Source organism: Carassius auratus, chromosome 7 (genome assembly GCF_003368295.1).
Source record: "Carassius auratus strain Wakin chromosome 7, ASM336829v1, whole genome shotgun sequence".
NCBI classification, from domain to species: domain Eukaryota; kingdom Metazoa; phylum Chordata; class Actinopteri; order Cypriniformes; family Cyprinidae; genus Carassius; species Carassius auratus.
The window spans coordinates 5,827,060-5,853,893 of NC_039249.1; the positions used below are offsets into that span (position 1 = coordinate 5,827,060).

A 26,834-nucleotide genomic window follows, 5' to 3' on the forward strand; every position below is an offset into this window, starting at 1 on the left:
GTGCAAATGCATCACCCAAATGCAAATATTTTTTAGTTAGGTTCCCAAAGCCATTGCTGGAGTAAACCATTTGTAAGTAAATTATTTATTACATCTGTATTGTCTGACACATAATATTTATATTTATTACATCAGGGTTTTCCTGAATTTCAGGGTTGGTGAGGGTTTGTGAGTTGATGAAAAGCTAATAATGAATTGAATTCATATAATGAAAAATTGCAGAAAATGAATAAGGCTGCAATCAAAACCGCGATGAATGGCTTAGCGCAATTATAAAATTAAAAGGAGTTCAACCTCATTTGCATCAATTTCATTTTCTATTACAATTTAAAAATTGTAAAGTAGCATGGAATTAAAAATAACAAAATTAATTGGAATAATTAAAATGTATTTATTAAGTAATGATCAAATATTCTGTTTATTTTAAAGTTCAATTGAGATATTACAATCATTTACTTCTGTCCTAAAATAGTAATAATAATAATAAAACAAATAGTTTTTTTATCAATGAAATTGTCTATTTGTTCAGTTTTCCTTTATATTTTTGTCCGATTTTTTTTATTTATTTATTAAAAACAACAGTTTTATTGTTATCGTTGAAAATTATAAAAATGTCTCCTGGTTCTTTTTGCATTGATGTTTTAGCAGTAGCATGAGACTTTTTTTAAAAGATGAGAAATCATATCACAGAAAATCGCAATTGCAATGTATTCCAAAAATAAATAAATAAATAAATAAAACACCCAAATAAAACACACACATGATGAAATATTTTATTTGTTTTCCTGCATGTCATTTGACCATTAACTAACATCATAGCACCATAAATATGCAAATGTGTTGTTAAATTATTGAAATACTAACCTCAGGGGTAATTCCAGTATATACTGTATATATATTATGTCAGAGGGGTTCGGCTGACAAAAACATTTAGATAAATACAAACCAGAAATAATGCAGATTATACTGTCTCACTTTGGGTTTTCAGTTGTAAGTAAATGGAGGCACCATAAAGAAACTGGAAAGATGGATATGATGTTAAAGAGTCCAAATATATATATATATATATATATATATATATATATATATATATATATATATATATATATATATATATATATATATATATATATATATATTTATGGCTTTACAATTTTGCAAAAATGCATTTTTAAAAGCTTAATAATTGTATGAATTCCAAAAGAAAATTAACATAATAAATACCAGTGGTTTACATTTCAATAAATAAAGCAACAAAATGTTTGATTGCTATGGAAAACACTACAAAACCGTATTATTATAGAGCCATTCTCTGGTGTCGACTGTCAAATTGTGCTTTTCCCTAAGGCCTCAACACATGTCTAGAATGCGCAACGAATAAACAGTGCAGAATATGATAAACAAGCAACAGCTATACGAGCTCGGTGAACAGCACAAACCACGATCGCAACTAATTCACTGCATCATAAGACGGATTGGATCAGGCCACACGGGTCATGAGCTCCTCCAGTGCTCGCTCTCTGTGGTTCTCATGCACCAGAAGAACCTCTTTAATGGCGTTCTGCTGGAAGCCCATTTCATGAAACTGAGCAAGAAGGTGAAGGAACTCCTCAGCCTAAAATTGAGGAACAAATAAGGTTACAATATACACTAACATTCAAAGCTTCGTAGTTGGTAAAAATATTATAATAAATACTTTTATTTAGCAAGGATGCACTGAATTAATGAAAAGTAACAAAAACATTTCATGACACAAAAGGTTCTATTTCAAACGAATGCTGTTCTTTTCAACTTTTCATTGATCAAAGAATTAAAAAAATGGCTCTTTTCTTAAAAATATGAAGCAGCACAACTGTTCTAACATTGATGATAATAATCATAAATGTCTGAATGATTTCTGAAGGATCATGTGACACTGAAGACTGGAGTAATGATGCTGAAAATTCAGCTTTGCATCACAGGAACAAATTATATTTTAAACTATATTCAAATAGAAAACAGTTATTTTAAAGATATTTCACAATATTACTGCTTTTTACTGTATTTTTGATCAAATAAACGCAGCCTTGGCGAGCAGAAGAGACTGATTTGTGGTAGCACATTAAAAAAAGAAGTCATTTACGTACCTTAGTCTCACAGTTCTGAAACATCTCAAGTGCTTCTTCGACCTGAGCTTCATCGTAGCCGAGTTCACATAACCGATCACACGCCACCATATAACTCAAGATCTGCAAGAGAACAAATAAACAGTCCTTCATACTGTACATGAACACAAACACAACACAGATCACTTTAACTGCAGGAAACGTGACTGCAGAAAAGCCCTCATGAAAGCTTCATGAAAACAAGGCCAGGTGGAGTTCTAATGGACTTCTAGGGAGCACTGGTTAATTAGATCAACTGATGCGGTTATCAAGCACACAGTACGTCATCATAGCTGTGGACTTCTGAAAGATCATTAGATGAATGTGAGCGATCATAATTCATGATCAGACTGGATATCAGGCTCAGGCGTGAAACGTGAGAAGTGTGTGGATAAGAGTCACAGAGGAGCGGCTGGTCTGATTAATCTGTAACAGGATGAGCTTTGTTGATTCAAATCTGATCATCCGTCCCAAGCAGCTGTCTGAGGTCATGCTGAGTGGCTCACTGGGCAACTGAGGATACAGCTGGATACAAATGAATCAGGTTTGGCTGGTCAGTCAGTGACTTCACAGACACATCAACACATCGCTTCAACGGCTTTCAAGGAATCCAATGATCTAGAACAAATTCAAGTTATTCCTACGGACTACAATGCTTTATTATTGGTAAAAATGCACTTTTAAGATGAGTTAAATTAAATTCATATTTTTGTAGTTATTATTATTATTTTTATTTAAAAACTAATTGAAGTTGATAATAACAACAACAATAATTGAATCATTTACATTGCTTTAAAAGTAACAACAGCATAAATAATAATAGTTATTATTATTATTCATTTAATAAACATATTAGTTACATACAAGTATTTATTATATATAAAAAAAATTATTAATTAGACATCATTCTTTATACCAGCCGCCAAACCAAAAGATTGAGAGATATTTTATCACTGATATTCGTTTACAGATTTGTTCATATTCTGAATAAGACTTTATTACATTTTCTGATTTCACTTCAAATTTAGATTATTAATATTTTTTTTTTTTTTTACTTTTGAGTGGTTTTGTAATTAGCTTTGTTGAGTTGAACAACTATTATATTATATAACTAATATAACTCATAACCTATTTTGAGGAGTTAAATGAATGTAAAAACATTCAGTGTACTGAACTTAAACTATATCAGTCTCTAAAAGCTCCAAAAATATTTGCTTTAGTATTGGAAACATTTTCAGTCAAGTCAACAAATGAAAGTATGGCAATTTTTCTTAAATATGTAATATTATTTGTTAATATTAAGAATATTATATAGTATTTATTAATATTTTGAAGAAGAACTTATTCTAGTTTGTTAGTATCAACATTTTAGTGCTTCAGCTCAATCGATTTTTAGTTAGTTGCCAAGGCAGCATTTCTGATTTTCTTTTACGTATTTTAAGTTTAATATTTTAATTTAATTCTATTATTTATATTTTATTTCAGATTGAACAATTTCTTTAATTTCTTTAATTTCAGTGAAATTAAAAGATTAGTATTACAAGGCATTTCAATCCTTTCAATCCTTTTTTTTATGATTATTGGAAACATTAATGCGATCAAGCATTCATGTGCATGTTCATAAACAGACATTCGTAAATGAACTACACTGGTAACCCGGCATGCACTTTAATTGACCTTCCCCTGTGATACACCAAGGACAGTGCAGAGAATCTCAGCATGACATCTCGACCCATGAATCCCATCTTTTATTTCACACTGACTCCTCACTGACCTGCTCTGGACTCTGCTGGCCAGTTTTCTGGAGGGCGATGATGGCCGTACGGAGAGGGTAGCCCCGCTCGGTCACGGCCGCCAGCAGCTCCCTCTCCTCTGGGCTGAGAGCAGAGAGCAGCTCCACAGAAGAGTCCAGGATGGCAGCGTGGGAATTGAGAGGCCGTGATGGCGCCGGGGAGGAGGATGAACCCTGGGCCTGGAAAAAACAACAACAACAGTGCTTCATGGTCAAAGTACCCTTGAGAGATGAGGGCTGGAAACACAATACTGAGAATATCTAGAATGATAAACACACTATTGTTGGTGCAAGGTCCGATTCATACTTAAAAACAACATTTTAAATATGTGACCCTGGACCACAAAACCAGTCATAAGGGTCCATTTTTGGAAATTGAGATTTATATATCAACTGAAAGCTGAATATAAAATCTGAAAGAAAATCTGGTATCTTAGAGTGCAAAAAAATCTAAATATTGAGAAAATCACCTTTAAAGTTGTCCAAATTAAGTTCTTAGCAATGCATATTACTAATCAAGAATTAAGTTTTAATATATTTGCGATTGGAAATTTACTAAATAACTTAATGGAGCATGATCTTTACTTAATATCCTAATGATTTTTGGCATAATTGAAAAATTGATAATTTTGACCCATACAATGTATTTTTGGCTATTGCTACAAATATACTCCAGTGACTTAAGACTTTGTGCTGCAGGGTTACATATTTTCTGAAAACATTTACATCGGTGCTTTCAGTTGACCCTTTTATCTAAAGTGATTTACAGAGTTATTTACAGATGTCATTTTATCAGTGTGTGCATTTCTTGGGAATCAAACCCATGACCTTGGTGTTAATAATGGCATTATCTACCAGCTGAGCTACAGAAGGATAAACTAAAAAAAATAATTGCAGAGGTCCATGCACCTTAAAGTTCACCCAAAAATGTAAATTCTGTCAGTATTTATCCACTGACTTCCAAAGTATTTTTCCATAATATGGAAGTCAATGCTACCGTCAACTGTTTGGTCACCAACATTCTCCAAATGATCTTCTTTTGTGCTCAACAAAATAAAGAAACCCTCACAATTTGAAGGTGAGTAATTGATGACAACATTTTCATGCATTAAAATATAATGTATATTAATTAGTAAACCTAACCACCTAAATGCAAGATAAAAACAACAATTTTAGGTAATTTTAGGTAAATACTGTATAGTTTTTAACTTGTTATTGCGCCACCTATAGCCATATCAACATTAAAGTTTTTTTGAGGTTTTGTTTAGGAATTATAGGGTTTTGGGTAAATTTGGTCATTCCCATATTTTAAGTGACCCTGTTATAGCCATTCAAACACTGAAGATCACAAAGAGTTTCAGCACATGAGTCACAGTGATCCCTGGAAGAAATAGCCCAACATGGAATAAAACAACAGCAAAGGTCATTAAACTCCTGGAAAATGCATTTAATGCTTTCCAAAACTCTGTAACTGTGAACAACAAAAACTACAAGCCCCCTGCCATATCCAGTGCACTGTTACCACACAGCCTATAGGAGATGATGTCATGAGCATTAATAACATGTTGGATTAGACTCTCAACAAAGGCATAACCTTGAATCGTAGCTTTGTTGAGAAGGACATTTTCCAAGCACTGCCACTCGCTAATCTAGACAAATTTGCTGCAGCTTGGGAAGATTCCAGGAAAAGACTTAGCATTCGCTATTATTAGCTAGTTCATCTTCTGAGACATTGCAGAAATGTGCACCAAACCAAAAGAGAGAGAGAGAGAGAGAGAGAGAGAAAGAGAAATACTTTGGGGAAGTCATTTATGTCTAATGTCTGAATGAACTGAATGGGATGCTTGTTCTTGAGGAACAACAAAATACCTTTCAGTCACAGCAAGACATATATGCTCAAGATTTACAATGAATCCTTCCGGAACATGGTGAGAAATGACTAAATGCTTCTGGAAGACCAGCAGTTAAATCCATTTATAGTAAGGCCAACGGTTGCCTTCTATGGACAACTGTTATTGTGAGCTTTGAACTATTAAAAACTTCAGTGAATTGGCAACTGTGAAAAGCTCTTCTCCATAGACATGCAAAAATATTTTGTAAATAAATTAAAGAAATTAGTTGTCTGTGCAGAGCTGCCTGTATTTATACTACCCAAAGAGTACAAACTGTAATTTCGGTAAATCAAAACTTACCCAAACAGTAAAGAGGAGTGTGGTTTAGTTAAAATGTTTATTGTCACAGAGCCACTAATGACCTGCCATTTGCAGTTAATTTAAACCACACCTTTGGGCATCTAAATGAACCATGTGTCTGTTTGTGTTTCATTGGACTTTGTACTTCGTTGCACTTTATACTTGTAGTGAAATTTATATCCTGAGAAGGATGTGTGCAGAAATGTGGGAAGTCCCCTTGCACTGAATTCAAAAGAATACCACTTGATTAGGATCCACTCTTCCCACTGACAACCAAAGACCAATAAATGTATTTTGCTTAGCATTAACAACAGATATTACTACAACAGGAGATCTCAAAAGTCAAATTTGGTCTCTATGACAATTCTTCACTTTGTAAAAAGGCAAGTATAGAGTTTGACAGGGACATTAAACATCACACAGAACAAGAAATCTACTCACTTATCTTACAGCCTCGATGTGTTTAAAGTCACACTCTATTCTAAATTAAACTTTCAGGGAAATGTTTTTTTTAAATAAAGATTGAAGTGATGGTGATGTCTTGCGAGTGTAGTGTAGTTCGTTCACAGCCTACACTTTTTTAATTCTGCCAAGTGTATTTAGGCTTCAAGAAAAAAAAAAAAAAGATTTAAGACTACCATGATAAACAAAGTGTGTAATCATAAACTTTTGTTGGACATGGACCTTATTTTCTGCAACAATCCAAAAACCAATTGAAAAATCCTTTTGGGTTTTTGTCAAGAGAGCCAGGGTGATGCAAACTTCCAGGCTGGCCTACAAAAATACATCAACACTCTAGTGCTCTACAATGCACTCTACTATGCACTTTATTTCATAACCAAAGTTTGGACTCTGAGGCAGACTGCAAGAGTAGAAGATGGTGTCTTACCTTTGGGGTGGGACTGTAAATGCATTCAGACTGCAGGTTGTTGGGAGATGCATTAGTACGACCAGCAGAGCTCTGACTCCTATTGAAGTTTCTTCTGGGTGAGTTATGCCTGCAGTGGGAAGACGACGTCTCCTGGTGCTGTGCGGCGAGGCTGCAAGGTGAAGGCAGCTTGAGGAAGTTTGACGATCCACAAGTAGGCAAATCTTTCAACCCTGGCCCCTGTCTTGGCAAACCCATACCACCCCGCTTGGACTGTGCTTCACTGTCAGCAAGAGCGGCGCCATCCTCTTCTGTAAACTCTTCATCTTCTGAGTCAGAGATGGTGAATTTGACTCGAGCGTTCATCGTGCGGTAGTGGGCCGCGTTTAAGCTGCGGCTGCGGGGACGAGGGTTGGGCTCCCAAAAGTCACTGCTCCAGCGGCTGGCTAACCTGCTCTCCTGAGGGCTGCTGAACATCATCCAGTATGGAGGACATGTGGCCGAAGGCTCACAGGAAGAGCGGGGATTGAGGGTTGGATAGCCACCCTGGAGACCCGTGAGAACCCAGTTCTCCAGGCTAAAGACATACTGAAACATCAAAACACAAACCTGGCATCTTTAGAGTTGAGTTTCACACACTTACATCAATGTCAAACATCATCTGATGACATCTAAAACAATAGCTATGTTTCCATCCACTAAATGAAGGCACATATTTTAAAATGTCATGCATCTCTTTCAAGGAATAACTTCAAAGTCTTCTAGTGTGCGATCCTCAATCGTTTTGTGCATGTGATGCCCAATTAACCATTTCTTAAGTCAGCAAATGCATGATGCCTAATGTTTTAAAAACTTCAGAAAGTCATGTAGCTTTCCAGATATAAGTTGTCTGCATGGGCTGTTGCTAACTATAAATGCTAAATTTAAACGATACCCACTTTTAGATTTTAAAATCAAAGCTCAAAGGTAATTATTAATTTCAGCAAAAGCACATTGCGTGATTCTTCATCCGAGCCAAGGGGTGTCAGTATAAAGCCCAAGACCACTAACATCAACAAAACAAATAAATACACACAATTAGGGATAATTCCTAATAACTGCATAAATACTGCATTGACTAGCCCTCATAAAGAAAGATTTGTTTCAAGAGTTACACTAGTTACTTAAACTTCATCTAAATGTATGCTGAGCTACTGCTACGGGAATCCCTCTGAATATTATTAACATCTGCCGTTATCAGCATTATGAATCATTGAGCACCACAAAACAGATGTGAAAAAGAGAAGCATTCACACCAGCCAAATATTACACAACAAGTCCTAAATGCAAAAAGCGTGCAATGCTCTAAGGCAGGTACACAATGTTGTTCTTGGACAGACGTGGGACAAATGACGAAGAATTAACAGAAACTCAAGTTCAACACATAGCCATAAAAGGTTCACATTAGCTTATTTTGATTCGATTGTAATAACCCCTGACAGTGGTATGTTTTCTTTGCAAATACCTTGACCAGTAACACACAGCAAACCCTTTGGAATTTTAGGCATTTTATCCCAATGGATCTACAGTAACAATTACATCAACAATATTTCAATGATTACTGAGTCCCAAGAACTCTTTTCACCTTCACTGTTTAGTTTTTGTAATCAGAGATATAATTGTACTGTATTTTTGACATGGTCCTCATGTCATTCGCACACCTCTGGGTTAAACAAACAGTGTACTACACAGATTACATGTCAGTGTAATTAGAGCAATCATGAAATAATAAATCACCCTAAAAAAATTTTTGTTTCAATAGCTTACCCCATAAAACAACAATTGAATGGAACACATAAAGTTAATCAAAGAAACAAATAATCTGAGCTTCCATCCAAATTCATTTTCTGGCTATATACACATAAATGCAAATCAGCAATTGTTAATTTGCATCTAAAGAATTAAGGTGGTCAAATGTTAGTGGCACATTATTGTAAGAAAACACTCGGTGAAACTGATAAGAACTGACTTCATACATCCACTAAAATTCACTTTGGCACCCGCTAGTTAAAAGTAGATCCCAAATGGTTCAGGAAAAGAATACTGGCAATTGTTTCACGATGTGAATGCAGTTGATGCCAACAGATCACGTCAGGTCAAAAACTTGCATTTTAGAGAGCATCATACCTCAGTTTCCTGTAATATCTTCAGGTAGTCAGGCAAAATGATTTCTGGAGCTGTGATGAGCTCAGCCTCCTCTTTAACATCCTCAAGAAAGCCAAGATGGATCTTAAAGGTCACCTCATCCAGACAGGACATTTCACCCTTATCTGAAAACACAAAGAAACGTCTGACATCTGTGCCCCAGATCTCTAGGGGTTTGAAATTTACACCATCTGAAGGATTTCTGAAGGATCATGTGACACTGCTGGAGTAGAATCAGCTTTGCATCAGGAATAAATTGCGTTTTAAAATATATTCAAATAGAAAACAGGTATTTTAAATTGTAGTAATATTTCATGATAATATTGATTTTTCTGTATATCTGATCGATTAAATACAGCCTTGGTGAGCAGAAGAGACTTTTCAAAAACATTTAAATATTTTAATCTTTTGACGGGTAGTGTAGTAACAAGACAAAATACAAACAAACAAACAAACAAACGAACAAAAAACACATTTGTATGTTTTTCCCCTTTCTCAGAAAACACCTATGTGTTCTACGCTTGGTTGAAACGTCTCTTTTTTTGTTTACCTGTTACACAATAGTAAGGAGACTAGAGGATTAGGGATTAAAGATTACTGAGAGTCGAACACCTGACCGTCTCAACATCACACATGCTTCATCATCACATGTACACCTGTCAGAGACCTTACTGGAAGAGATGATGCATTTTTCTCAAGACTAGTTATAGTTTGTTTTATAGTTATAGTTATAGGCCCAGTGTTAATGGGAAGTCAGTGTCCTGCACCAGATGGCCTGCTGCTGACGCTCTTCACTTTGGACAGATGCTCAGATCTGCTCCTAATATGTTGCTCCTCACCTTTTTCACCAGATGGTTTTAGATTTTCAATCTGAGCTGAGTCTTAACAGCCAGATGCTCAGTGAGCTCTTAAGTTGTTTTTCTTCTTGTGCAAGAAAGAACAATGAAAAGTTCTCTAAGTTGCAGTATTCTACAATAAGATTGCATTAGTATCTAACCTAATCAGTTAACATGAACTAACAATGAAAAAATAAATAAGATAAATTAATGTCAATTTAGCATTTATTATTAGATTCATAAGTTAGATTAATAAAATCATAAGTTATATCTGTTATTGTTATTTAATGTACCCGAGTTAACACAAACTAACTATGAACAGTTGTATTTTATTATTTTTTTATTAACATTAAGGTGATTAAATACTGTAATGCTTATTGTAAGTTGATGTTAGGTAAATCATTAACATTAACTAACAGGGCCTTATTGTAAAGTGTTACAAACAGTTTGCTTAATTTTACATAACAGAAAAAATAAATGGATAAAAATAATGAATTTAATACAACATTTTGTTTATTAGAAAATCTTATAAATCTATTATTTTTTGAATTTTGTATTTTTAAAAACATACTGCAATTCCGAAACATACTGTATTTACTGTAAAAAAAAAAGATGTTTCATGTAATATCTGCATAAAGGTTTATTATATTTCAAAATGTGACATAATTCTATATTATAGTTAAATACTATAAAACATTTATAAAAATATAAAATTCTACATTACATTGTACTTTAATCAAACAGCTTTCATTTAAGCTGATAACATTAATGAAAATGATGACTCATGAACATAACAAATGCATTGAACGTTATATAAAAAAAGGAAGAATTCCAGATGAATATAATTAAATGCATTTTGAAAGTTTAAGTTTATCAAATTAAATTTCAGTGATTAGTTTAAAGCACACTAACCACTTCACACAAACTCTACTCAGAACTAGACGTCGGTGGTGTGTAGTGCTGAATGTTTCCTCACCTCCTGGCTCTCCTGCGTGCGGCTGGTCTCAGTGGTGTGCTGTGGACAGTGTTAATGTCACTCTTCACAGAGCCGTGTCTTGATTCCTCTGCTCCACTAATCCACTGACAACTGTTTACCTGAGCCGCTCACACCTACACCATCCACATTTAGAAAACCTTCACATTTATTTTATTTTCCAAGTAAAGAATTACGTTGTCATGTAGAATATTACACAAACGTAATGTATCTGTACATCTCGAGATGTGTTATAATTTGTAAACAACACCATCAGCCTGATTGTCTTAAGCGGTCCACAGGAAAACAATGTGATGTAATCAGTCTTCTGACGTTTTCACAGAACGACATGTAATGTGTTTGGGAGGACTGCTAATAGACTTAGCTTCCTTCAGATAAATGGGTGAAATCTCTGGCCATAACCTCTACATTTCATATTTCACCCCAAACGTAAGCCTTTTCTTTACATCATAGCATTATTTGTATGAAGTTTAGGAAGAATCATGTTATCATTACCATTAAGCAAAAAAAAAAAAGCAAAAAAAAAAAAAAATATGTAGAATATATAAAAAATAATAATAATAAATTCAAAAAAATTATATATATATATATATATATATATATAAATAAAATTTTATTTCATGAAAATGTGTATTTATAGTATATTTATAGAATTTAGCATTTACTAACAATGAAACAGGGAAAGAAGTGCCATGCCATATAAATACCACTGCACAAAAAGATTAACAGTAGGTTTATTCTGTACTATTTCAAGATGTGCTACACTAAATATATATCTGTACATACAGTGAAGCACATACTGAAATAGAAACATGAGTACACTGCCAACTAGTGGTGTTTTTAGGAAAATAAGCCTAATGAATGATCAGGAAACTTGCTTTGGACCTATAATGTTTCATGCATATTTTACATTTGTAGTGTGCATATATAGAGAAAAACAGATAGAAAACAAATAAAGCTGAATGAAGTGAAATAACGACTGTAAAATACATTTCCATTTTAATACATTGGCTATTATAGTATATTACACACACACACACACATACATATATAGACGGTTTCATCAGGCTCATGCACCTGGTCCTAAGTTCCGGTCTGTGTTTGTTTATCAGTCTGGATATGGAACCAACTAAAAATGCAGTTAAAGTTAGTGTGACGAGCAGACTGAAGTTGGGCTCAGGTAGTTGTGCTGTAGGATGTGTTTCTCATACATTTATTTATTTGTGGGGCTTGCCACAATATCAAAACTGACCGATTTTCCGAAAGGCTTTGTTGAATAAACATGAGCATGTACTGCACATTAAAAATTCTAAATGAGGCCTAGATGTTTTTATATCATTTCTAAAGGAAGACTATCATTAGAAAATGTTCTGTCATTTTCATTTCATCTTGCATGTTATGCCTTATAAACCAGTGTTTGTGAGTTCAGCGCTGTTTTGTGTACAGCCTTTACTGGGGAAACTCTTTTTCTCACACTTTAAAGCACCTCCTGCTGGCAGAGAATGAATTAGCTTTTTCAGTAAGGCTGTCAGATTTATGCAGGAAACATATTTTGCTTGGTATCAAAAATAATCTACTCTAGAGGGACTACTTGGCTGTTGTTATTGATTCTATTTGGAAGTCTACCGGAAGGCCACAAAAGCGTGCATCCGCAGTAACGTTTGTTTATGTTGTTGCCATATATATACAAACATACACACACACACATATAGATATATAGACAGACAGACAGACAGACAGGCAGACAGATAGACAGATAGAAAGAAAGATATATAGACAGACAGACAGAAAGATATATAGACAGACAGACAGACAGATAGACAGATAGAAAGAAAGATATATAGACAGACGGACGGATAGATAGACAGAGATGTACATGTAAAATTACCTCCAAACAGCACTGTATCCACCTCTAGCTACTTCTGGAACAGCTTCTCTTTTTCTTTCTTCTGTCGTTTCTTGCGATCTTGTTTGCGTTTCTCCTCCTGCTTTCCCTCCAGCAGGACTCTCAGATCTTTCTCTTGTCACGTACACTCGTTTATTAGTGTTTATCAGACTCCTCAGCTGCTCCAAATCACACTCAAAACTCTCATCACTCTCCTTTCCTGGAAACATGCCTGGTAAAATTGGACAAACATTGTTTTTCACGCATTATAGGTGAAGTGATTAAGCTAGTTGACTTTTGTAAAAATGATTTTTTTAATCCAAGTTTAATATATAGAAAAACTAAAAAAAAAAATCTACAAAAGGTGTGAAGAATAATGTTGTACAAAAAGTGTCAAGATCAATTTTTTTTATGAAATCATGCAAACTTAATCATATTTGTATGTTTTACCCTTCCTGGTCGCAGCCTCTTTCCGGAGTTTTCTGAGTTTTTACAGAGATTTGAGGATGTCTAGCATTCTCTTGGCATTGGCTTGTTTCTTTCTGACCTCTGAGAGACTCTCCTGAACAACAGCAAGGCATTTAGATCAGACCCTGCTTGACATTTAAATGCATACTCTCAACTACATTTGAGAGTATGCACTCTCAAACTATACTTTCTCTCTCTTTAAAATATATACCATAATTAGTAATATAAGGTTATGCTAGTTAACAAAGCTGTTATGTCCAATTTGTGAAAAAAACATCTTCTACAGCAAAGTTCATTAAGAGACTTTTGTTTGCTAAAGTGATATCAAACCTTTATCTGATTATAAACCAATATTCACAAAAACATGTAAAGACCACAGAAACATTCAGAACATTCTTAATAATCTGAAAAATGGCAACATCTGCACAGTGTGAAATTATTTAAAATTCATAATATATTTGATTTTCTCTTAACTGAAACATTTTTTTTTAAAAGAACACTAACTCAAATAAATTATTTACAAATATTTTATACAATATCTAAATTAAATTAAATATATGAAAAATACAGTATGATTCTTATTAACATTAACAATTATAAAATATGTTATTATACATTTAATTAATATGGCATGTTATTAATATATTATAATAAATATGTATGTGTGTGTATATATAACTAACTTCAAAATCATAATAATAATAATATAATATTACTTAATTATAAGCTGCATACTATTAATATAGGGAATATACTGATGGGGATATTTAAATAATACAGTACAATATAGTATTATATGATCAAAATTGTATCATAAAATGTTATATATATGTGTGTGTGTGTGTGTGTGTGTGTGTGTGTATATATATATATATATATATATATATATATATATATATATACACACACACACACACACACATATATATATATATAATCAATAATTACAATAATGATATAGTATAATATTAATTCATGTTTATAAATATAATATTTTATGGGACATTATAATAAATGAATGATTGGGACATTAAAGTATAATGGATAACGTGTTCAATGAGGGAAAGTTACACAGGTTTGAAACAGCGTGATCTTTCTCCATTTGTTATTGCAGTGTTCCTTAAAATACAGCAAAGACCTGCATTGCTCAGTGAGAATATTTACATTTTATTCCTGCATACATTTGTTTTGTACATATATGCTTCGACTTGAAGGGTGAGGATTAAAAGCATACATGGCTTGTACTTAATCAGAGTATATCCTGTAACAAACTGCGCAATTCAAAATAAAAATAATCTATTTCTGTGAAGCGATTTAAAATGAATTAAACCAGGAGATTGCTCACCGATGCACAACTTTCGCAAAGAGACCAAAGTTACTTGTGTACAATTTGTTTTAATCTGGCCAATACAAATAAATCCTCCATCACTGGGCCACTTTGTGAATAACAATAGAAATCAAGACAAGACATTGATACAATTCAATACAATTCCAGCCAGTTACTGATTTTCTTGACCCTTATCCTAATGCAAATAGCAGCTTGAGTGTACTAGAAAAAAATGACGTAAAAATCCCATGAAATCCTGCTGAAATTTTTATGAAAGTGATCTGCTGTAGCTTTATAAAGTACTCTATTTATATCAATATAACCAGTACATGACCAGTGCGACACAAACATATAATTTTGTTCCAAGCTTGGCAAAGAGAGACACAGGGAATCTGAAGTCAAACATACATTGGTACAAGCCCTCTATGCTTTCTGTTTGGTGTCCAATCAAACGGTTCATAAAATCACCTACAAGATCAAGTTAATAAGAATAAAATAAAATTATCTTTACATTTCACATACGGTTAACAATCTCTTTATGAGGAAAGTGTCAGGGGAGAATTTGGTTGACTTTAATTTCTCATTTCTCTAAGTAAGAGTAGATTTGGGATATTTTCAAGGAATAAGATGTAGTACTAAAGTGAGCAACAAGTCATCACAAGCATATAGTGAGAAATGGACCCTTAGGAGAACCGAGGAGGCAAACAATCAACTAAAGAAAAGTCTTGACTATAAACCAGGTTTTTGTAGTTTTTAGTTCTTAGCGGCATCAGCCTGTCTTGTCCAGTTTTCCTCCTCGATTCCAGAGTCGTACTCCTCCTCAGAAGAGTCTTTAGCTGCAGCTCTGAGAGGAAAGAACAGCAGTACAGTCAACGGGACTAATTAAAATCACCACAAAGTGCCATTAATCGAATGAGGCAGTGCATTCAAAGTGACAGCAATGTGTGCAGGTTTACTTATCAGTTTGTACATAATAACATCAGTTTAAGAAGTTTTTATTGAACCCAGAATGAGAAAACATTATTTGTTTGCATAAAAATAAATTATACTGAACAGATCAAGATTTTTTTCTTGTTTCGAATAATATTTATTGAATTATAAGTATTACTTATTATAAGTATTTTTTATTATTTTTGATAAAAAGAAATTCATTGCAACGTGTATTACAGTTCAAATAAATATATAACGAATGGTAACACTTTATAATAACTGCACACTATTAATCATTTATTAAGCATTAGTAAACAGATAATTCATAATTTATAAAGCATTAATAGACAGTAATAATCAGTTTAGAAATACAGATATAAATGCTTTATTCTTGATTTAAAAGCATATCTATAATGTGTAATTTCATACTTTATTCATGATCAATTTATCATTTCTCAATGAAGTATAGCATTATTTACAAACCAGTGATTTAGGAGTTGCCGGTGATTCATATGATCACAAGAAATGTAGTAAATTCAGGTAGTTATAAAGCATTTAGTAGTGGTCAGTTAACTATTTATGTGAGCTCATCTAAAGTGAGGACTAGTTATGCCTTGTAAAGCATTTATAAAGTATATTTAAAGGCTCAGTTATCTTCTAAACAAAAAACGGAAACAAACACAACACAGTGATACATAAAATTAACAGCCTTTAAATCTCATTTGTAAAAGCTTTACAAGGCATAAATAGTCCTCACTTTAGATGAGCTCACAAAAATAGTTAACTAACAACTACATATGTTTTATAACTACCTGAATTAACCCTGAATTACAGTAGAAATACATGTTAAGAAACCATTTATTAACACTATAAGTAACTGTACTGTATGTCTGAATAAAAAGATGAATGCACATTTAAATAGTTTATTTATCATTTACTTACAATTTCTAAGTGATCTTATGAACCACTGACAACTCCTTAATAACTGGTGTGTAAATAATGCTATACTTAATTTAGAAATGATGAATTGATCATTAATAAAGTATGAAAAAACAATTATTAAATACATTATAGATATGCTTTTAAATCAGGTATAAAGCATTTATATCTGTATTTATAAACTGCTTATAAATGTCTATTAATGCTTTATAAATGATGAATTAACTGTTTCCTGATGCTTAACTAATGATTAATAGCATTCAGTTATTATAAAGTGTTACCCAGGCATTTAAAAATAACTTCAGGCATAAAAAGAGTCCATAGTTCCATGTGTATCAAAAAAGACTGTAAACTTTATTGCAGACACACAAGATGATAAAATAACAAACAAGGTCATGTCAGCTCTCACCTTATGTACTGTGGTTGTGCTTTTCCTTTAACTACTTCCTTGTTCACTTCCACGGCCACGATATCTGAATGTGGCACCTCAAACATGGGATCTAGCAGCAGTTTTTCCTGTTGGGAAACAGTGGCAGCTTATGACCTCACAAGAGCACACGTCATTATACCAGCATGCCTTGAGGAAGTGTAAACGTCACAAAAAAACAACAAAACAGCATTCTCTTACCATTATGGATCTCAGCCCACGTGCTCCGGTTTTACGCTCCAGAGCCAGCCTGGCAATCGCTCTCAGGGCATCAGGTGTCATGTTGAGATCACACTAATACAAAACAAAGATATTCAGAAACACTTCATGATTCACTTTTTTTTTCGCATTACATTAAACCATCTCACTGACACTCAAAATGCGGTACACAGAGGAATCACTGAATTCAATGAATATTGAACACTTTTAAATAGTTTGCAAGGTGGCTAAATGATACCTGTGTTTTCAAATACGGTCTATTTTTTACTTTATTATTTTATTTTTAAAGAAAAGAAGCCTTGGCAACTAGTTTTTTATTTTTAAACTATATAACTATTTATTTTTTAACTATAATTTTTAAACCTTTATTTCCAGTACAGAACTTTTTTTTTCTTTATGGTTTTAGTGTAGTTTTTATTTTAGTTAACAATAATAACTGTGCACCCAGGAAATAATTATGACCACATGGATAGGCACATGACTTCATTGCTGTTTGTATATTAGGCACCAACCTTGTCCATGCTGAAGAGAGCCTGATACTGAGGCACAACAGCATTGCGTGGCTCTGTGAGGATCCGCACCAGTGTCTCCTCATCCAGACTGTGCAGTGGAACCACAACAGGAAGACGGCCCACAAACTCAGGAATCATGCCGAACTCAATGAGGTCTCTGGCTTCCACGTGTTTCAGAAGCCGGTCCTTCTCCTCGATCTCGGCCACTGCGTCCACCTCTCCACCCGTGGTGTTAGCCAGGTCAGCCGCTGCTGCCGCCCGTCGACCTTTCCCCATATTAGACGGTGTTCCAAACCCAAGGTACTACAAATAGAATATGAAGGCAACAGTTAGATTACATAAACATCATTTTCAGTCATGAAAACTCTTCTTAGACACCAACATTAATTAACTGAGAAGATCTCGCATCACTGTGTGAATAAGACCTTGTTGTTATGCGTCAACATCCTGTTATTACTCACCTTCTCATTCTTTCTCCTGCTGATGATACGGTCAAGGCCATTAAACGCTCCAGAGGCTACAAACAGGATGTTGGTGGTGTCAACTTGGACAGTTTCACCTCTCAGCTTCCTTGAGTTCTTTTCAGGAACATTAACAATAGTGCCTTCCAGTAGCTTCAGTAAACCCTATCAAAAACAATGAAGCACGTGTTAGTCATCATCACAATGTCTTCACAAATCTGAATTCACAATCGTTATTTTGACAAAAATATTTTAGAAGCAGTGTTTTATTGAAGCTTGCTAAAGCCACAAGATAAAATCTAACAACAACAACTAAATAAAGCATAAACACTGCAAATAATGCTTTTCAAGCAAAGATTTATTTCTTGTTTCCAGCCAAAATATCTAAAAGTTACTAAATCAAGAAGGAATTTCTAGAATAAAAATTGTTTTCTTGTTTTCATAAAAAAAGTCAAACTTAAGTGAGTTTTTGCTTGAAACAAGACAAAAAAATCTAAGCTTGAAAAGCATTTTTTTGCAGTGTATATGAATATGAATTCCACATATATACAAATATAAATTGTGAGATAAAAAAAATAGCATTACTTTTTTATTTCATGGTAGAAACAAAAAGTAACAATAAGATGTGAACTCAAAATTCAGAGGAAACAAGCTTTGGTAGCATTTTGCAGAAATACATCTAAAGTTTTTGTTTGTGATTAAAAAAGTAAAAAAATTCATTCATTGAAGTGAGATTCCAAGAGTAACGGACTGTTTTTCTGTTAATCTTTAACAGCCATGTGAGCATTCGTGTGATTTAGGGCAAAGTTCAGCTGAATATCAGTGACATATCTGAAGTGGAGACATGGAGTCTGGTTCATTTGTAACGACCCACCTGCTGCACTCCCTCTCCTCCCACGTCCCTTAGCTGATGGATCCCAGGAACGCTCCCTATCTTGTCTACTTCGTCCAAAAACACGATACCTGAAACAATTTCAACATCCAAATCAGAGTTGAATTGAACAAACTCTTGGACTACATGGCCTGTGGTTAAACGTCACAGGAAGTGTTACCTTGTTGAGCTTTCTCGATCACATAGTTGGCGTCCTGCAGTAGCTTTGCGATGACTGACTCAATGTCCTCTCCCACGTATCCGGCCTGAGTGAGGGTGGTACAGTCACAGATTGCAAAGGGAACATCCAGGCATTTGGCCAGCGTTTGGGCCAGAAGTGTTTTCCCTGTAGTACAGATTAGGTATGTTTCTAGTTGTTCATATTAGCACAAGACTTTTTTAGCACAACAATTTTTAGGCTGCTTTTATTCAATACATTACCATGTTCTTTTTTAAATGTTTTTCAAAGAAGCCTCTTATTCCAACCAAGGCTGTGTTTATTTGATCAAAATACAGTAAAACAGTGACATTGTGAAATATTGTTACAATTAAGAAAAATGACTGAAGCTGAATCTTCAGCATCACATGATCCTTCAGAAATCATTCTGATATTCTGATTTGCTGATTTGAATAGAAAGTTCAAAAGAACAACATTTATTTGAAATTGAAATCTTTTGTAATATTCTACATGTATTTACTGTCACTTTTGATCAATTTGATGCATCTTAGCTGAATAAAAGTACTAACTTTTACAAGTGTCATAATGTACACAAGACTGAAAGTGTGTTTCTGTCTCACCTGAGCCGGTGGGGCCCAGCAGCACTATGTTGCTCTTCTCTAGTTTGATGTCAGCGTGTGTGGAGTCCAGCACTTCTCCTCCTCTCTTCTCTGCAGGTGCCTGCTGGTTTAGCTGCTGCTGCATGGAGGCGCCCAGAGCGTTTCCGTGAGGACTGATCCCTGCGATCTGCAGCAGCTCTGGACAAATCAAATAACAAAGGCAAAAACAAACATAAAAAACACAAATTATTACTTTTTGGAGCTTAGGGCATTCAGAAATGACTTCTGACTTTCAGGGAATTTTCATCATGTACCGTATATAATAATTCAGTGCTTTGAACAAAATTTTTTTATGTCTTACATAATTAGACCAGTTTACATAAGACCTTTAAAATGAATGTTCCACAGATATAAACTCCTCACTCATTACATTAATGTTAATGCACTTACTGTGGCAATCTATAACAAGACGTTCAAAAACCGTTTGTGAAACCATCTTTACAATATAAAGGTGTATAATATTTTAAGATAAATTCAATATAAATTTACACAGGCAAAATTAATAGCCAACTTTCTCAATCAAACTGAGGGATGAACTGAAATTATTTTTTGTTGTATATGACAGCATATATGATGTTGAATCAGATTAGTATTAATTAGACATTAGAACCGAACATTTCTTTAAGAGACAATTTGTTAAAAAAAAGCAAAACATAAAGCAAATCAGAAACTAAAATAGAGCTAAAATCAATTAAAATTAAATTAATAAAAAAAATTATCAAATTGCTAGCTTAGAAAAAACAATATTACTAATATTAAAAAATAAAGGTAAATATATATTTACAAAAAAAAAAAACTAATGACAAACTCACATTAAAAAAAAAATCTAAAAATAAAAGCTAGCAAAAAGAAAGTACATATTTTGGCGCTGTAGTCATCTGTTATTTTAAGATTACTCATATGATGCTGGTAAGGTCAAATTGCTTAGTGTGCACAGCTGCTCTATTCACAGGATCTTAAGGGATTTCCTGTGACAAGAACTTCTGAAAGCTGCATATGACAAGAGTGACACATGAACTAGCAGCTAAATCAGGTCACTCGGGAACTCTCCTTCTCTGTTTATCTGATAAAACAAACCAGTATTGTTTCTAATCCATGCACGGTCACTTACGTCAATATGCATAAATATCACACATCAACAGTGACAAAGGTTAAAGGAAATGGAAAAACTAACTACATGTTTTTTGGCACACCCAACAAAAATCAAAGCAAAATTAAAACATCACAGAACAGATTAGTTTAGAAAAATGAAATGGCTTAAATGACAGACAATAATGCAGATTATGGGTGTTGACATACACTTACTTGTAAACCTGTATTCATCCTCCCGTCGTCTTAGCTCTAGCTCTACGGAGAAAGGAGGACAGTTACGATGAAATCACTATCAACTCTCACACAACAAGAAACCTCGGTCTAATCAATAAACTCATTTCTCAATTCAAGAAGTACACAATGGAGTCCTTTATTTCAAACATGACAAAAAAAAAAAACAATTTAAAGGAAAAGCTCACCCAAAAACTAAAAATTACTCACCCTTATGTCATCCAAGATGAACTATGGATGAGTTTGTTTATTCATCACAACAGAAATTTAGCATTTTATCACTTGTTCACCAGTGGATCCTCTGCAGTGAATGGGTGCCGTCAGAATGAGAGTTCAAACAGCTGATAAAACATCACAATAATCCACACCACTCCAGTCCATCAGTTAATGTCTTGTGAAGCGAAATGCTGCATGTATGTAATAACAAATCTAAATCTAAGACGTTTTGACATTAAGCCACTGCTTCTGGCCAAAACTCGTGTCCATAATTCATAATAATGCTTTCAGACAGTGTGACATTATGAACATCTTGATGATGGGTTTGCTTCTTACATGCAGCTTTACACTTTAGAAGACATTCATTTGATGGAGTGGAGTTACATTTGGATTATCGTTACATTTTTAGTTGAACGGATTGCAGTTGATCTGTTTAATTCATACGGACCAAGCCCCGTTGTTCGGCACGCATGTGATCCGCGGATGAATTGCAAAATGTAAAATAATAGAGTGAAAGTTTACCATTTGTGCGTTTTTAAACATACATGTGATTTTAAACCATTCCAGTGAAGGAAAAGGCGAAAGGGAATTTGATTAGTTATTCGCACGCTGTTTTCAGACTGTGTGTAAACACCAAACCTTTGTGTTTGAACAGATAAATATACACATAAAATTATGACCAAAATAGATCTCCAGGATAATTCTGGTAAATGTAGTCGCTTATGTTTTAAGTAAACGACAACAGCTGAGAAAGAAATCAGATGTGTATCTCTATATTGGATCCATGCATCAGGGGTCTCATGTATAAACATTGCGTACGCACAAATTGGGCATAGAGATGTGCGTACGCGGTTTTAAACTCTTTTCATTAGGTTTCATTACGATATACAAATTAACATTAAATATTCCACTCTCATTAATGGAGATAACACACACTCAGAAGCTAAACCAAAATGACATGAATTTAGACATATTTGTAGTGGATTCGCTTGATCACTTTTCTTGTGGCATGCTACGTTTTAATGACAGCAAGGAGTGCTCTAATAATTCATATTTAAACTAAACTGCAGATCTCATGTAATGAGAACATTTTTTCTTTAGCAAGAACAATGATCAATGATGCGCACTTACTTCGATATAATATCGGTCCATTGTCCGGTGTGAATAGGACCAATGAAACAGCTTGCTGTATAAATGCAGTTGCACGAAGGTGTTGATGTTGTGTGAAGGCATCTCCACATTATGAAAAATACCACTGTAGGCGTATTTGAAGAATACAACTTGAAAAGAAAACAGTAAAATTTTCTTTTCTTTTTTAAAATACTCTGTCAGTGTCATGCCGAATCAGACAATTGTATTTACACTGCAATATTGGCTTGTCTGTTTCCACTAAAAATAGCTAAAAGATGTTTACCTTTTTAGAAAAACTGAAACATTTAATTTTATTTGATTCCCCAGGACTGAAAAGCAGCCTATAAATAACAGCTGCTGTTATAAATGCTAATAAAAATAAAAAATATAAAAAAAGCTTTGATAAAGATGAATATATATTCAATTTATAATTGAACACTATGCAATGTTATTTTACACTTAATTATTAAATTTCCATACTAAATTATTATTATTATATTAAAGCTAAATATTTTTTCTTGTTGATCTGAAAAACAACCCGATCCGTAGCTCAAAAACCATAAATGTGATCTGAATGTGAGATTTATTTTCCATTGAACCAGTAGATGTTTTTATCAGCTGTTTGTACTCTCATTCTGACGGCACCCATTCACTGCAGAGTATCCATTGGTGAGCAAATGATGAAATGCTCCATTTCTCCAGATCTGTTCTGATGAAGAAAACAAAAACTCATCTACATCTTGGAAGGCCTGATGGTGAGTTAATAAACAGCAAATTTTAATTTTTGTGTGAATTATTCTTTATGAGATTATTCTCATATTTAGGTTTAAGGATTTGAACAATCTATTAAAACTTTGATATGTAACAGAAAAGCAAACTTCAATGAATATTACATATATTTTTTTAAAAGCTGGATTCGTTTTACTTTTAATCTTCAAAGCACAAAAACCTGTGTGTTTTACTAAAGAGTCACATCTCCATTTTGAGCTTTCAGCTGATAGAGTGAAACCTGAGGACACCAAGTATAATTTGTATCCTGAAACGGATTAATTTCTAAATTGCTACATTCTCTTACATAAGAACCATTGAATGAAAACCATCTGTTCTTACCTTCTATGTGTATTCAACACACATCCACAATCTCTGCAAGTACAAACCTCGAGGAGTGAAGGAGGTCTGTTTCTCCACCTCCACCTGCTGCTGCCTGGAGCCTGCCGGCATGTTGTTGTAGATGCGTTTATAATGATTGTACACGGCCACCGACAGAACCTTCTTAGCATGATCCTGACCCACAACATACTTATCAAGATAAGCATAGATCTGCGAGAAAACAAAAACAGAGACATTACACACAAAGATGGGAACCACCAGTTGTGTGTTACATTGCTTTAAAATCTCAAAGTTAAAAGAATATTCACCTTTTTAGGTGGCGGAGGGGGTTTCTGCTGGAAAGCCAACTTGACAGCTTCTGCTGCAGACTCTGGGTCTTTACTCAAACTCTTCTTAGTGTCCGTTTCTGAAAGCACCACAAAAAAGTGGTGGCATTTTTCACATTTCACAAAGCGAGTTGATGCTGCAAAAGAGAAATAACATCTTCCTCAGTGTTGTTTTTCTAAGATATGCATGATTAATCAAATTAAAACCATAATCATGACATTGCGTAGTGAGATTATCAAATCTCAAAGGCCGAATTTAATTAAAATATAGTTTACATGTTTTATATTGAACCAAGGTACTCAAGCAGCTCATGATCCAGTGTTTTCAGTGTCTAAAGGTCTGCATAAACTCATCTCTTGAGCTTAGGATGCTTATAATGTTTATTTGAGAATGCAACATGCACAAATCATCTTATATTAAAACTGTAATTTCAGTTGTACTGTAAAATAAAATTACATATAATTACATTTTTGAATACAATTTATTAATTCACAGTGAAATACTATAGCTGTGATTTTTTGGTTAAATTTGAACAATCTTTTTTTATTTTGCAGTATTTTAAAGTACAACTTTGACATTACAGCTCTGCTATTATAGACCTATGCATATAGAATTCCCTATTATTATTATCATTATTATTATTTCAAACAACTACAAACAAGTCTGCAAACCAGAGGATTTGAAAGAAAGTCTTAAAACAAGAAAAAATACAATTGCAGTTAAAATCAATCTCAATCTTTACTTTTAACTAGGCAACTTTTAAACCATGTTACTAATTAAAGCACCAGCAGTTGAAAAAGCAACTTGTTGTGTATGATTTATTTTTAGCATTGAACAGTTAGTTCAGTGAATACTCTGGCCGACTTAAACATACACAAGGCCAAAAGAAACCGTAATCCTTCGGAAACAAGGTCAGTATCACAAAGAAAATACATAAAATAAATAAATAATAATAATGACCTTGAGAAATCCAGTAATACACACAGCAGACAGATATTTTATGAAAAATGAAAAAAAATAATAATAAAATGTAATGATAATAATAAAAAAATAAAAGTAAAACCTTATATGAAATGAAGTACTCACAAACAAATGTTTCTACGTGTGTGCAAGGATCTCCACATTTGGGGCATCTCAGCTGACTTCCCCCTTTGCCCGAATTACTAGAGCTGTTTTTTTTTCCACTTCCTTCACCAACTGATTTCTTAAAAGGAAACAAAGTATAAAAAAACACACAATTTCCAGGAAGAGAAAGAATTACACTGGCAAAATTATTACTTCCTTCTCAGACCCTTGTTGTCAGAGAACAAGAAGTGTATGCATGTAACGCCGCATATTTGTCATCCTACCTTTCCACCATCTCCATCTTTCATCCCATCTTTTGAAGCATAATACACAGTTGTCTCAGAGAATGACCTCACGGGGACACGGCGCCCCAGACGAACCTCAAGAGTTCCCGGGCGGCTCAGTGACAGTAACTGGATTCTGGAGCTGGATATCCCTGTGTCATTAACACAAACATCACTCACAATAACAATAATGGTATGAAGCCATATTGTTTGAAGAGCATCTGTCAACAAAAATCACACTTTACTGGAACACAAATCCAAGCCATAAGATAAATAATGTTTCTAATCTGTCTACAGAAGTCTTGATAAAACAATTCATTTATTTTCCTTTTATGAATCGTCCAATAAATAATTTAAATAATCACCAGGCCAAACTAACTAATGACATACAATAAACGACTGAATAAATTCATAAGAATAATAGGTTATGATTTTAATAATCTTATTATATAAACAATGCGCATGTGTACTGCAGTAGAAACGTTAGTTGACAAATGTCCAGTTATTAACATTTTTCGTTAAAATGCATTTTTCTAATTGAAAGCTAATTTGTATTATATAACGTTATATAAATGTATAATAGTAACTTACATCATTATGGTTTGTTTATATTTTTAGCGCACTAGCAGCAGCGCTAGCCAAACTCAGAAACATTTAAACATCAATATTTTTCAAAATATGACTTTCTTCTTACCTTTATGAGCTGAATTTATGAGGTTTCTCGCTGCTAAAGCACACGTACACGACATGTTTGAGTATTGTTGTTTGTTTGACGAACTGAATCTGTTGAATTTGAGGAGCGCTTGAAGGTTAGCGCTAGCTGAGAGCTAACGTTAACGCACTGTAAGCCATTCAATACAGGCCCGGCGATAATAAATGACTTAAACTCACTCTGTGAATTAAATAGCAATTAATCACATTACTGAACGAAATACGTTATTTTGAGAGCTGCTGTAGGCAGCTAAACTAAACCCACACTGCTGTCTGCGCAAATACACTGATACGAGTAAACAACTGATGACACTTTTGAGTCACTGAATCATTCTGACCGAGAATCATCTGAGTCAGCGAATCAATCTCCAAAGATTCAAAGAATTATTATGGTCAATTAATCGGTCAATCAATGAATCACTTGCGTCACCGATTTAGTAGTGAGTCAAATGAATCAATAAATTACTAAAGCCAGTGAGTCGGATAGTAGTGAGTTTTCTACAATATGCGGAAACAAAAAGTCCATCACAAAAGCTACAGTACAACAACTAACATTACTCCCTTGTATTATTACAGACGGTCATAAAACTGCACAGAGTGTACAGAGAAAAGTACAAAATGTGCGTTTGAGTGTCAATACACTTTTTAAAAATACTTTTTATTGTTCATTACAGATAAATTACAAAATAAACACCCTGAAAAAATACTTTGCAGTCTACATAGGACACCTAACTAACTAACTTACTTATGGTGCCCCTAAGGTGGCATGGTTGGTTTTACT

General features: G+C 33.9%; 2 protein-coding genes across 2 annotated transcripts; both read right to left on the bottom strand.

Moving 5' to 3' along the window:
- Positions 1–1,168: 1,168 nt before the first annotated feature.
- On the bottom strand, positions 1,169–13,509 carry ubap1lb (ubiquitin associated protein 1-like b). The gene is made up of 8 exons (XM_026266870.1): positions 13,346–13,509; positions 12,899–13,127; positions 10,993–11,126; positions 9,163–9,305; positions 7,018–7,584; positions 3,919–4,116; positions 2,127–2,228; positions 1,169–1,615 (listed from the first exon to the last, which is right to left on the bottom strand). Exons 4-8 carry the CDS (start codon positions 9,292–9,294, stop codon positions 1,481–1,483), a joined length of 1,134 nt encoding a protein of 377 aa, XP_026122655.1. The 5' UTR covers positions 9,295–9,305; positions 10,993–11,126; positions 12,899–13,127; positions 13,346–13,509; the 3' UTR covers positions 1,169–1,480.
- A 1,000-nt stretch (positions 13,510–14,509) lies between these two features.
- Positions 14,510–26,396, bottom strand: clpxa (caseinolytic mitochondrial matrix peptidase chaperone subunit Xa). The gene is made up of 14 exons (XM_026266871.1): positions 26,037–26,396; positions 25,343–25,494; positions 25,080–25,197; positions 23,975–24,129; positions 23,714–23,876; positions 21,192–21,233; positions 19,848–20,024; positions 19,231–19,395; positions 19,053–19,141; positions 18,179–18,343; positions 17,718–18,020; positions 17,188–17,280; positions 16,969–17,075; positions 14,510–15,534 (listed from the first exon to the last, which is right to left on the bottom strand). The coding sequence occupies exons 1-14, from the start codon at positions 26,089–26,091 to the stop codon at positions 15,444–15,446; spliced, it is 1,875 nt and encodes a 624-aa protein (XP_026122656.1). The 5' UTR covers positions 26,092–26,396; the 3' UTR covers positions 14,510–15,443.
- Between the last annotated feature and the right edge of the window lie 438 nt (positions 26,397–26,834).

Excerpts from the sequence above, each read along its gene's own strand:
- ubap1lb (XM_026266870.1), bottom strand. The coding sequence starts at position 9,294 with ATGTCCTGTCTGGATGAGGTGACCTTTAAGATCCATCTTGGCTTTCTT. Across the intron at positions 7,585-9,162 it reads AGATATTACAGGAAACTGAG|TATGTCTTTAGCCTGGAGAA; the intron begins GTATGATGCTCT and ends TTGATGTTTCAG. Across the intron at positions 4,117-7,017 it reads TTTACAGTCCCACCCCAAAG|GCCCAGGGTTCATCCTCCTC; the intron begins GTAAGACACCAT and ends TGTTTTTTCCAG.
- clpxa (XM_026266871.1), bottom strand. The coding sequence starts at position 26,091 with ATGTCGTGTACGTGTGCTTTAGCAGCGAGAAACCTCATAAATTCAGCT. Across the intron at positions 21,234-23,713 it reads GACCTCCTTCACTCCTCGAG|AGCTAGAGCTAAGACGACGG; the intron begins GTTTGTACTTGC and ends CTTTCTCCGTAG. Across the intron at positions 18,344-19,052 it reads GAGGAGAGGGAGTGCAGCAG|GGTTTACTGAAGCTACTGGA; the intron begins GTGGGTCGTTAC and ends TGTTTTTGATAG.